The sequence below is a fragment of the Vombatus ursinus genome, unplaced genomic scaffold (genome assembly GCF_900497805.2).
Source record: "Vombatus ursinus unplaced genomic scaffold, bare-nosed wombat genome assembly UNPS02014858.1, whole genome shotgun sequence".
Classification (NCBI taxonomy): domain Eukaryota; kingdom Metazoa; phylum Chordata; class Mammalia; order Diprotodontia; family Vombatidae; genus Vombatus; species Vombatus ursinus.
This window is the reverse complement of record NW_020954636.1, coordinates 72602-85302: the sequence shown is the minus strand read 5'-3', so window position 1 is coordinate 85302 and position 12701 is coordinate 72602. Positions and strand designations below refer to the sequence as shown.

The 12701-nt window shown below is 37.8% G+C and overlaps 1 protein-coding gene across 1 annotated transcript; it reads right to left on the bottom strand.

The window, feature by feature from the left end:
• Nucleotides 1-301: 301 nt before the first annotated feature.
• Nucleotides 302-4980, bottom strand: LOC114027272 (trypsin-like). The gene is made up of 5 exons (XM_027841267.1): nucleotides 4939-4980; nucleotides 3624-3786; nucleotides 2738-2991; nucleotides 912-1048; nucleotides 302-533 (listed from the first exon to the last, which is right to left on the bottom strand). The coding sequence occupies exons 1-5, from the start codon at nucleotides 4976-4978 to the stop codon at nucleotides 381-383; spliced, it is 747 nt and encodes a 248-aa protein (XP_027697068.1). The 5' UTR covers nucleotides 4979-4980; the 3' UTR covers nucleotides 302-380.
• Nucleotides 4981-12701: the final 7721 nt, after the last annotated feature.

Here is a 12701-nt window from a genome sequence, read left to right as displayed (position 1 = left end):
TTAATACCACTAACTCCTCAGTAGCTGGGGATAAAGAAGGATTGATGCTAAAATTAACCCTCTGTACAACTGAAATGGAAAAAAAAATAGGTCTATTACATTTGTTTTTGTTTTTTAACCAAGGGGAAATATTCCTGTCTCAGAGAGAGCCACTGTCTTATCTACATAGAGTTACATGAATTGACTTCTGGAGGGGTGAGTTTGCCATCGGGCTGTGCTGTATTGCCACATTTTGGTCCAAAAGCATTCCCATTTCCTTAGAAGAAAAAAGAATTGAAACTCAAGCAAAGGAAAGAGCAAGTAATAGAACATCATTTTATTGGCATCATGTCCCAACACCGAATACCAAAGGAAGGGGCAGAAACAGGGCTTAGGTGCCTTTAGCTGTTGGCAGCAATAGTTGCTTCAATCCAGTCCGAGTACTTGCAGACTTTGGTATAGACACCAGGCTTATTCTTCAGGGCACAACCATTGCCCCAGGAGACGATACCCTGGAGCTGTCTGTTACACACCACAGGGCCGCCCGAGTCACCCTGGGAATGGAGAACATGGAAGAGTGAGGAGAGGGAAACTAAGAGACTGCAACCCACACCTTAGTCTGAAGCTAGGAGTCATAGACTCAGACTTGGAAGAAATCTCAGAGGTCATCCAGCCCAATCCCTGACTCTATGGACATCTAGTCCTTCTGCAACATCATCTTCCATTGACCATTCCTGTTCCTCCAGTTCTTTAGGGCTATTCCCATTCAGCCCCACCTTCAACTCATCTGGAGATGTTTGAGAAGGTACTGGTGAGGACGTCCTTCCTCTTTTCTTTCTTTTCAGAGACATTGACCTTTCTCTTAACACTAATCTCTGTTGGGGTTAATGAAAGTGCTATTTTCTTCCACTTATGGAAAGGCAGAGCCTTACCTGGCAGGAATCCTTGCCACCCTCTAGGAAGCCGGCACAGACCATGTTTTCAGTGATCTTACCAGGATAGGAGGACTTACATTGGGCATCAGACAGAATGGGAGCATTCAAACACTGCAGAAGATCTGGGTAGTCAGCTGTGAAGAGAATGGGATTTGGAGGAGGATCAGAGCAGTTGTCAGACTAAAGAAGGAAGCACAGCTTACCTTACAGAGTGCTAAATCCTAAGATCAGAGTTGGGCGAAAGGGACTTGGGAACTTTAGTACAGAAAAGAGAAAATACTTTGTATCTCTCCTTCCTTTGACCTTCCATAATTCCCAGATATTTCTCATTATACATCTCATACTTCTCTATACGATGGTCATTTGTGTCATTGTTTCATCTCTTGTACTAGAAAGGCAGTGATGCCTAATGAATAGAGACATGGCCTTAGAACCAAGAAGATCTGCATCTAAATCTTGTTTCTGACACATACAGGCTATGTGACATGAGGCAGGCCTCTTAATTTCTTAGTGTTGTAAGCAATTCTCTCTAAGACTGTTAAATTTCAGAGATGGATCTGCTCTGCAGTGATAGAAGGGGGTCATCTCTCTGTGGAGCTCTCTTCTGCAGTCAAATCACTAATCCAGGCTCTATCTTTAGCCCTACTCAAATGTAACCTCCTTCAGGGAAGAACGCAGTTTATTCATGTCCATGTGGATTCTACAACACCTTGTATACAATAGTCACCTGAATGTGTTTGATGAGTGAATATTAGTATGAGGTCAAATTCTGAGGTGCAATAAGATGCTCCTGCCTTATTCCCACTGGAAATAGAATTTTAGTATTATTGTTTATTTAAGGCAGTCAAATTTTTGACAAATTTAGCATGTGCCTCTAGAAATAGAAAATGGACTTCTATAAAATTACAAAATGGGTTTCTAGTACATTACCCTGGATACTAAGGCAGCTAGGTGGTGCAGTGGGTAGAGTGCCAGGTCTGGATTCAGAAGACTCAACTTCTTGAGTTCAAATCTGGCCTCAGACACTTATTAGCTGTGTGACCCTAAGAATTTTTATTCATTTCAGTCATCTCTGACTTTTCATGACTCCATTTGGGGTTTTCTTGGCAGTGATCCTGGAGTAGTTTTCCATTTCCTTCTCCAGTTCATTTTACAGGTGAGGACACTGTGGCAAACAGGGTTAAGTGATTTGCCTAGGGTCACACAGCTAGTAAGTGTCTGAAGCCAGATTTGAACTCAGGATGATAAGTCTTCCTGATTCTAGGCCTGGCACTCTATCCATTGTGCCACCTAGATGCTCCCAAAAGAGAGGAAACTAGCTTTGTCTGAACAGCAGGTGTTAGGGTATAGATCTAAACAGAGAAGGGAGGTGAATCAGAAGTGAGACTAGAATGCCTGAGACCAGTGAAATAAAAAATTAGAAAATGTCTCTCCATCTTTGAAACTTGACTATTAAATGCTTCTGGATATCATTTTGACTAATTTTACTCTTTCCCCAAACTCTTTCATAAAGTTTCTACTTTTCAACAACGTAACATTTAATGGGAAGTAGGAAGTGACAGGAAAGTACTTTGGAGAGAGGCTAGTGTTAGTGTGATAGTCAAGAAGAAATGAATGTTTTGGAAAAACATCTTTGAAGTTTTTCTACATTACTTGCTCTCAGTGTCCAAGAAGTATTTATTTCTGTCATGGGCTTCCTGAGATCAGAAAAGGGTAGGAAAGATAAAGGCATATTATAGAAAACAGAAAGAAGAGAGAAACTGACCTAAGGTCAGGAGGTGTTGACCTAATGCGAAGGTATGGGACAAGGCAAAGTTACTCACCACCAAAGCTCAGAGTGTTGCCCCAACCAGAGATGAGACACTCAGTGCCTGCAGTTGCACAGGACTTGGGCAGCGAAATGGTAGCCACACGAGTGTTGATGACAGCTGGGGTTTTCAGCTTGATCAGCATGATGTCATTATCCACAGTCTTCCTGTTGTAGTTTGGGTGGCGGATAATCTTTTCTGCATCGATGAACTGTTCATTTCCCTCAAGGACCTCTATGTTATGCTCTCCCAGTCTCACCTGTATTTGACTGATGAAGAAAATTATTTTCAATACAGGATGTGACAGCAACGAGTACTCTGTTCTAAGAAATGGGTAGAAATCCTACCTAGGATTTTGTATCACTTTAAATGTAATATAAATAATGTATTCCTTCTACCTAGGATTCTGTAAAGCTTGGATCTCTTCAAATTTAATATAAATAACATATGTTGTGGAATTGTGTGTGTGTGTGTGTGTGTCTGCATCCAGTAGTACTGACTACAATTCTGCTGTATGGGGAAATGCAAAGGATGGGTGTAGATGTTGCAACCTCCCCACTTCTTGCCTTAGTGATAGGGTAGCATAAAGGAATGAAACATTCCTCCTAGACATTTGAAAACTGTGCATTCCTCCCAGCTCTCTGGGGGTTTGCTTACTGTGTATTACTCATTTTGAGCTATGTAACACCATGCTTAATATAGGAATTATCTTCTTTCCACTGTACCTTTAACCTTGCTCCTTTTTATCTCAGTCTGCAGTGTGGATGATGACTCTAACTTCTTTGAATTTCTTCTGTTCAAGCCAAATTGGGCCCATTGTCCTCTATGAGGGCTCCAAAAAGTACCATGGCTAGTTGGCTGTAGAACCCACCCTGGGGACAGCCCCAGTCCTATCACTTACGATTTGTAGCAATGAGCAGCTGACACCACCCACTGATCATTGATGAGGGAGCCACCGCAGATATGTTGGCCAAAATAATTCAGGGACGCTTGGTAGGGGAGGCTGTTTGCCTCACAGGTATGGCCCCCAACGATCTTATCATCATCATCAGTGGAGAAAGCAACTTGGGGGGAAATTTTAGAGAAGATAATTTAGCAGCATGTGAAGTCTAAGCCCTAGGGGTCATTTCTAGAATTTATCTTCTACAAAGTCCTTTCAAACTCTGAAGATCACTGCTATCATGACCATGGTTAGCATAATCAATAGCTCTGTGTCCCCATCTGTTTTTCTCTATGTCTCTCTGTTCCTATTTCTTTCATTATGTCTCTGTGTCTCTGTCTCTGTTTCTCTCCTTGTTTCTTTCTCTCTGCCTCTCTCTCTCTTCCTTGTTTATCTTTCTCTCATTCTTCAAGACTTAAAAAACGGGCAGTCTGAGAGGGGCCCCAGAATCATACATAAGCATATAAAAATGACAAGGAGTAAATACGACTTCACTTATCCAGGTTCTGTTAAGAACTCTTTTAAGTCCCATCTAGATGACAGGGTCCTCTACTCTCTTGGACATTCTTCTGCCCTTCCTTTCATGTCATATCAGCCTCTTGTAGCTTCTCCCTAAGCTGCATCCTGCATTGGGCTCTATCTTATTTTTCACAGGCTCTCCTCCATTCTACCTCCCTAGGTGAAAAACAGGGAAGAATATTCTTATTTTCACAGTCAGTAGAATCAATCAACAATCATTAATTAAGTACCTACTCTTCTTAGATCTGGAGTATGCAAAGATAAAAATGAAATATTTTCTTCCTTTAGGAAGCTCACATTTCATTACTTTGAATGTGATCCTGTCTTATCCAGTCTCCTTTCCTTTCTTATTCAGAGTAGCCTCCTCATTCACTGGTTTTCTCTTTTCTTTGACCCTATTGTTTTCCCACCCATTGATTTTTCTCACTTTCTCCTGTTTCCTTCCTTCCTGGTTTGTTCCCCCAGAAGTTTCATTTGCACATAGTTCCAGCTCTATCACTGCATGCAGAGGTTTGCTTACCAGAAGATCTTATCCTTGTGCATATTGGGGACTGACAGAGGTGAATGAAGTTGGGATTGACTTGGAAAAAGAAGCTAGAAAGGTTGGTAGGTGAAGAGACAAACTAGACAGATATGGGGGTGGGGGGAGTGGGGAAGAGCAATAACTGAAGAAGATAGAAGGATAGATTGAAAGGATGGACAGAATGTTCTTCAGGCGAGAGGTAGTAAGGGTTCTAAGATGATTAGGAGGGCTCACCAGCTGCTCCAACAAAAGCCAGGATCAGAAGAGGGTTCATGTTGACAGAGTTTGGTTGACTTTTGGATGGAGGCCCTCAGTTTTTTTTATATTCTTGTGGGGGTATTGAAAGTGTTTGCAAAGCAGAAGGTCACCTCTTTCTTCCCACCCACCCCACACACCTGCCACGTTTCCCTTCCCTACCATCTTGTGTCAGTTCTCCTACTTTTAACTTTTTCATAGATAAAGAGCTTTTAAATGATAAAGAAATTTCCATGGGCATTCCAAATATTAATACCTGTGAGAGTTAACTGAGTGGAGAGAATGGGAGTTTCTTTACAGGAGAATTGAGGGTTTCTCTGGTGGTCTATGCTCTTGCAGGATAAACTTGTGATGGTATAGATATTTGAAGGAGGGAGGAGGAGAAGGATGAGGAAGAGAAAAAGGTGCAGGAAGAGAGAGCACCAGTGTCCTCAGTCTCCCCACTCTACAAGCCCAACGTCTTGGTATTAAAGTGGTATGGGGAATATTATCTGACCATATCTAAACAGAACAAGAAGGAAGTTGTGGTTTGGTTTAGTAATAGATTCCTTTACTCAGGGCTCCTGGGGGTTCTATGAGTCACTCTGTTCATGTTTCTACCCCTAAACAGAAGGGGTATTGTCCTAGGACAAATTCTAGATCTTGAAGAAATAAAAACCAAAGTTGAATGGAGTTTAGAAATTATTACCAGGCCAGCTTAGGAACCTCAGCTTGTGAATTCAAGCTCTGTGCATCTGAGGGTGGGTGACATGTAACTACAGGCCAATAAGAAACTCAGTTCCTAGAAAATTCTAGAAGGCGTTGTTAAAATAATGGTTTTTGAAAGTGGTGATCACATTCAGCCAGCATAGTTTTTTCTCAGAATATACACTGTACTAATCTCAATTTTTTTTAGGCTTTTTTGGACAATTACTAGAATAATTGTGAAGAAATCACAATGGAACACCTTGATTTTTACAAAGTATTTGACAATATCTTTCAAGCATTTACCATGTACCATCAGATGAATAAAATGGAAATACTTAGACTAGATGATAATTTGGTTAGGTGACTTTTGAACTAGACAAAGATCAAGTTGAAAGGAGATATTTAAAGGAAGATGTTGGGGCTCTGTCCTTGGCCCTGTTGATTTTTTTCAAATACCTGCATGAGAACATATATAATCCATGTTCTAGTATCCCTTGCTCTGGATTTACCCAGACATGATTCAGTCTTAGAGGCACCTCTTCAAACATCCTTTGTCTCATGGTATGACCCAGTGTAAACCTTGCAACCTCAGAATATTGGCTTATTTGACCCTCACACTCCCTACCAGTGTTTTCCTTAGGAACCCCAGAATGTATCTTATGTCCAGGTCTCTGTAGATTTATATGTATGTCTTCAGTTTCTTTTCAGAAAGAAGTGTCATGTAACTGTCAAGTTAGCAATAGAAGACACAACACTTTATTTCACTCCACAGAAAATAAAAAATACTCAGAAAACTGACAGGAACCCATAAACATTCAAGTTAACTCTCTTTTCCTCCTCTGAGCATCAAGTCTCCAGTGGAGATGACCATAGCATTCCTTATTTGAAGTACCATACCGTAGTTGAGACTTCATCTGATGGGAAATAGATGAGTTCTTAGAATGTCAATCCTCTTCCTACTGGAGAAGTACAAGCCAACTAACCTGCAATAATTATATAGCAAAGAGTCCATATTGCTAAACTACTTCATGGTTGACCTTTCTTGTTCTCCTTCTCTCTGTAGAGGTCATTTCATTTCCCCATTTCTCTCCAATAATGTTGCTTTTGAAATTCAAGTTAATCTTTTCTTCTTTTTGGGAAGCTTCATCTAGGAATTCGTATTGCTCCACCATTGCTTCTAGTTGCTGCCATCTCTGGAAATCATGTAGTTCCTTCCTTTTCTGGATTTGATTCCCTTCTCTAAACATGGATTAGCTACTCTGCCAATGGATATCTATGGCTGCTATCTCTGAAGATGAGTATTTCCATAGGCTGCATCCCTCCAAGGAACATATCTGTTTTCCATCAAGTCCTTCTCTTAGATTCCTTAGCTGTGTTCTAATCACTTTAAATGTGTTTAAATGCACTATCACCAGGGAAATATATCCCAGTTGTGTGTAGATGTAATTAAAAAGCTACTTCGTTGTGAATCTTTGAGGAATCATGAGGAACAAGAGTGATATCAGAAGCCCAGAGTTTCTTCAATGTCATTCCAACATTCCAGAAAGGTGCAAAGAGATACAGTATGGAGCAATAGAAAGAGATTTGGAATCAGAGGAATCTTCATTCAAAACCCACCTCTGCTACTTATTCATTGTGTGACCATAAGCAAACTACTTCATCTTTTTTTGACTCAGGTTCCTCATCTGGGAAATGAGGAGGCTGAACTAGATGACTCCTAGGGTCTTTTGCAGTTGTAAATCTATGATTCTATTTTTTTTTAAATTCCAGAATGATTTTTGTAGCAACAAAGAAAAGTGTGAAAAGAGGAACGAGGTAGATATCCATTGATCAGGGAGATTGAATAAACTATAATATGTGAAAGTCTTGGAATACTTCTACTTTGTAAGAAATAGTGAGTATGAGGCATTTGTAGAAACAAGGAGAGATGGTGATAGTTATGGTGATGCTTTGACTCTCCTTCACAGCTGGCAGGATCATCCCCTTAGCAATACCCATTAGCTTTTGAAACTGAGGAAATGATGGGAAGAGCCAAAGTGGATGGGTTGGCAGAATGGAGATCAGCTATGGGGGAGTTGATTAAAAGAAGGAGATGGAGTAGGGCTTTTCAAAAATAAAAGAGGAGTGAGAGAAAAAAAATAGTCACTGACACAGAGGCAGTATAAGTAAGTAAGTAAAAACACTCAACAAGTGTTTTTTTTTCAGGATAAGTCTTTAAGAGAAAGGTCACTCCTTTTGGACACGAACAGACCCCAATGGAAGCAGTGAAAGTATGTGGCAGCAAGAAGTGAGAGGTGTGGCCAGAACAAAACAGGGACAAGGGTTGAGGACAGTCAGAAAAATGAGCTGGCTCTATGCCAGTGGCCATTTTGTTTTTCTGACCCTTTTTCCTTGAAAAGTGCTGAAACTTGGTCTACCTCCCCTTTATTTTCCCTGGCTGTATCACATGCTCTTTAATCATTCCTTGTAGTTGACTCATAAGCTGTTGTTGGTTCAGTCATTTCAGTCATGTCTGGCTCTTCCTGACCCCACTTGGGATTTTAGTGGAAAAGATAGTTTGCTATTTCTTTTTCCAGATCATTTTATAGATGACGCAGAATTGAGTAAGAGGTGAATAAAATTCTGGAAAAGTTAGAAGAGGAGATTAAGACAATTGTTAGGAGCTATTTTGCCCAATTATATGCCAATAAATTTGACAATCTAAATGAAACAGATGAATACCTACAAAAATATAAATTACTCAGATTAATAGAAGAAATAAAATACTTAAATAACCCAATGTTAGAAAAAGAAATCGAACAAGTCTTCAATGAATTTCCTAAGAAAAAAATCCCTTAGACCAAATGGATTCACAAGTGAATTCTACCAAATATTTAAAGACCAATTAATCCCAATACTATATAAACTATTTGAAAAACTTGGCAAAGGAGCCCTTCTTAATTCCTTTTATGACACAAATATGGTGCTGATATGCAATCCAAGAAGAGCCATAACAGAGAAAGAAAATTATAGACCAATTTCCCTACTGAATAGTGATGCAAAAATTTTAAATAAAATACTAGCAAAGAGATTACAGTAATACATCACAAGGATCATATACTATGACCAGGTGGGATTTATACCAGGAATGCAGGGCTGGTTTGATATTAGGAAAACTCTCAGCATAATTGACTATGTCAATAACAAAATCAACAGAAATCATATGATAATCTCAATAGATGCAGAAAATGCCTTCAAGAAAATACAATAACCATTCCTATTAAAAACACTAGAGAGCATAGGAATAAATGGAGCTTACCTTAAAATGATAAGTAATATTTATCTAAAACCATCAGCAAGCATTATCTGTAATGAAGATAAGCTAGGAGCCTTCCCAATACAATCAGGGGTGAAGCAAGGATGCCCATTATCAACTTTATTATTTAATATTACACTAGAAATGTTAGGCATAGCAATGAGAGGAGAAGAAATTAAAGGAATTAGAGCAGGCAATGAGGAAACAAAAATATCACTCTTTGCAGATGATAACAATATTATACTTAGAAAATCCTAGAGAATCAACTAAAAAAAACTGCTTGAAATTATTAACATCTTTAGCAAAGTTACAGGATACAAAATAAACCCACATAAATCATCAGCATTTCTATATATTGCCAACAAAGTCCAACAGCAAGAGATAGAAAGAGAAATTCTATTTAAAATAACCATAGACAATATAAAATACTTGCGAATCTACCTGCCAAGACAAACCTAAGAACTGTATGAACACAACTATAAAACACTTCAAAGAAATAAAGTCAGATCAAAACAACTGGAAAAAATATTAATTGCTCATGAGTAGGCTGAGCCTATATAATAAAAATGACAATTCTACCTAAATTAATCTATTTATTCAGTGCCATACCAATCAAACTATCAGGAAAATTACTTCACAGAGTTAGAAAAAAATATAACAGAATTCATCTGGAAGAACAAAAGCTCAAGGATATTGAGGGAATCAGTGAAAAAAAAAATGTGAAAGTAGGTGTTGTAGCCATACCAGATCTCAAACTGTATTATAAAGCAGTAATTATCAAAATAATTTGGTACTGGCTAAGAAAAAGATTGGTGGATCAATGGAATAGATTAGTTACAAATTACATTATATTAAATGACTACAATAATCTAGTATATGTTAAACCCAAAGATCCAAGCTTTTGGAACAAAAACTCATTATTTGACAAAAACTGCTGGGAAAACTAGAAAACAGCATGGCATAGTAGGTATAGACCAACATTTCACACCATATACCAAGGTAAGATCAAAGTGGGTACATGATTTGCACTTAACGAGTGATACACTAAGCAAATTAAAAGAGCATGCAAAGTTTATCTGTCAGATTTATGGATAAGGGGAAAACTTAGGATCAAAGAAGTTATAGAGAGCAATACAAAATGTAAACTAGATAACTGGGATTATATAAAATTAAATAGTTTTTGCACAATAAAGCCAATGCAACCAAAATTATAAGGAACATAGAAAAATGGGAAAATGCTCTTGCAAAAAATATCTCTGATAAAGGCTTCATTTCTCAAACATATAGGGAACTGAGTCAAATTTATAAAAATGCAAGTCTTTCCCCAATTGATAAATGGTCAAAGGACACAAACAGGCAGTTTTCAAACAAAGAAATCAAAGTTATCTATAGCCATATGAAAAAATGTTCTATATCACTATTGATTGGGGAAATGCAAATTAAAACAACTTTGAGGTACCCCCTCACACCCATCAGAGTGGCTAATATGACAAAAAAGGAAAATGTTGGATGTTGGAGGGGATGTGGGAAAATCGGGACACTAAAAATGCACTGTTAGTGGTTTTGTGAACTGATTCAACAATTCTGGAGAGTAATTTGGTATTACTCCCAAAGGGCTTTAAAACTGTGCATATCCTTTGATCCAGCAATACCACTGCTAGTCTATATCCCAAAGACTTCCAAATAAAGGGAAAAGGATATATTTGTACAAAAATATTTATGGCAGTTCTTTCTGTGGTGGCTAAGAATTGGAAATCAAAGGAACACCCATCATTTGAAGAATGGCTAAACAAGGTGTGGTATATGATTGTAATGGAATATTATTGTGCTATATGAAATGACAAGCAGGATGATTTCAGAAAATCCTGGAAAGACTTATATGAACTGATGTATAGTAAAGTGAACAAAACCAAGAGAACATTGTACATACAAATAGCAGTATTGTTCAATGAAGATTCGTGAATGACTTAGCTCTTCTCAGCAATGCAATGATCCAAGACAATCCCCAAGGACTCATGATAAAGCATTCTATCTTCCTACAGAGAAAGAACTGATAGTGTTTGAATACAGACTGAAGCATGCTCTTTTTCAGTTACTTTCTTTCCTTTTTTTCAGTCTTCTTGTACAAAATGAGTAATAGTTATATATTTTACATAATTGCACATGTGTAACCTATACCTGATTCCTTATCATCTCAGGGAAGGGGATGGAGGAAGGGAAAGAATTTGGAACTCAAAACTTTAAATAAAAATGTAAAAAAAAGGGGATGTAATATTCAAGGAAAGGACAGAGAGGAAAGAATGGCAAGGAGAATCAGTCACTTAGAAAATTATAAGAAGCCAAATATAAAGCAATGACTCCATGAAACATTATCAAATACTAAAATATTACTACCATAATAGTAAACACAATATTAATAAATATTAAAACAAGATAAAAAATTTAAAAACTGAAGAAAATAAAAGTATATATACTATCAAAAACAACTGTTTGGAAAGTAGGTCAATGAGAGAACACATAAAAATCATTATTGTGAAAATCATGACCCTTCTCCCCCCCCAAAAAAGCTTACATACCAAATTTAAAGAAACCACCAATGAAAACTGCACAAATCTATTAGAAACAGAGGGAAGAATGAAAATAGAAGGAACCCACCAACTGACTCCTTAAAGAAACACTAAAACAAAAAACTCCTAAGGGTGTCATAACCATAAATCCAGAGATTCCAGATGAAAGAAGAAATACCAGCAGCAACCAGAGAGAAAGAGTTATATTGCTAAGAATCTGAAGTCAGCATCGCACAAGATCTGACAGCTACCAAATAAAGGAGAAGAGAGCCTGGAATATAATGGAAAAGGCAAGAGAAAAAATGGATTTTAAAAAAAGTGATGGGTTCCATGGGTTCCTAATGAAAGTCAAACTCAGCAGAAAATTTGAAATGCCTATATAGATGTTGAGAAATATAGAAAAGTAAGTATACTTGTGATTCTATTATGACGAATCATTTACATTCTCATAGGAGAAAAATAAAAACAAGCACCTTCTCAGAACCCTAAGGTTTTGAAGACTCAAAGATAAAATAAGACTGGCAAAGTTCTAGGGTTGGCATTATTCTTTTTTGATGGTCTTAGGAGAAAAAAATAGGTTAAATATAAGAATATACCAGGGGAAGTGAGGAAGGGGAAGGACCTTGTCTCATATAATAGCAGTACATGAAATGATGACTATTCAAACATGGAGAAAGAAGTAGGTGAATAAACATACCATGAACCTCACTTTCCTCTGAGCTAGAAATGAAAGTTGAGTGCATACACAGACACACACTCATACACACAATAACAAACATGTACATACAAAAAGCAGTATGGGAATACATTAATATCAATCAATACAGAAATAGGAGGTAGCAGGGACAGGGGAGTTTAAGAGGTAGTACAGGGTAGGTGAGGGAGTAGTAATAAGCAAAACAAACTCCAGTACCAGAAGGTGGAGTGTAAAGTAGCAATTAAAATGAAAGAAAGAGTAAAACTTATGATTGGGAGTGGGAAATTGAGAAGGAAAGATGGGAACCATACCATTAATAATAAACTTCTTTTACCACCTTCTTTCTATGGGAGGATGGTGCAAGACAAAGAGGAAAAGAGTATGCACGTCAGAATACTGGTAGGGACTTGGATGTCTGTCTTACAACCGTTAGAAGGAAAGGTTTAATGGCAGCTCAGAATATTAGAAAGTGAATATAATGTAAAAACTAAAAAGA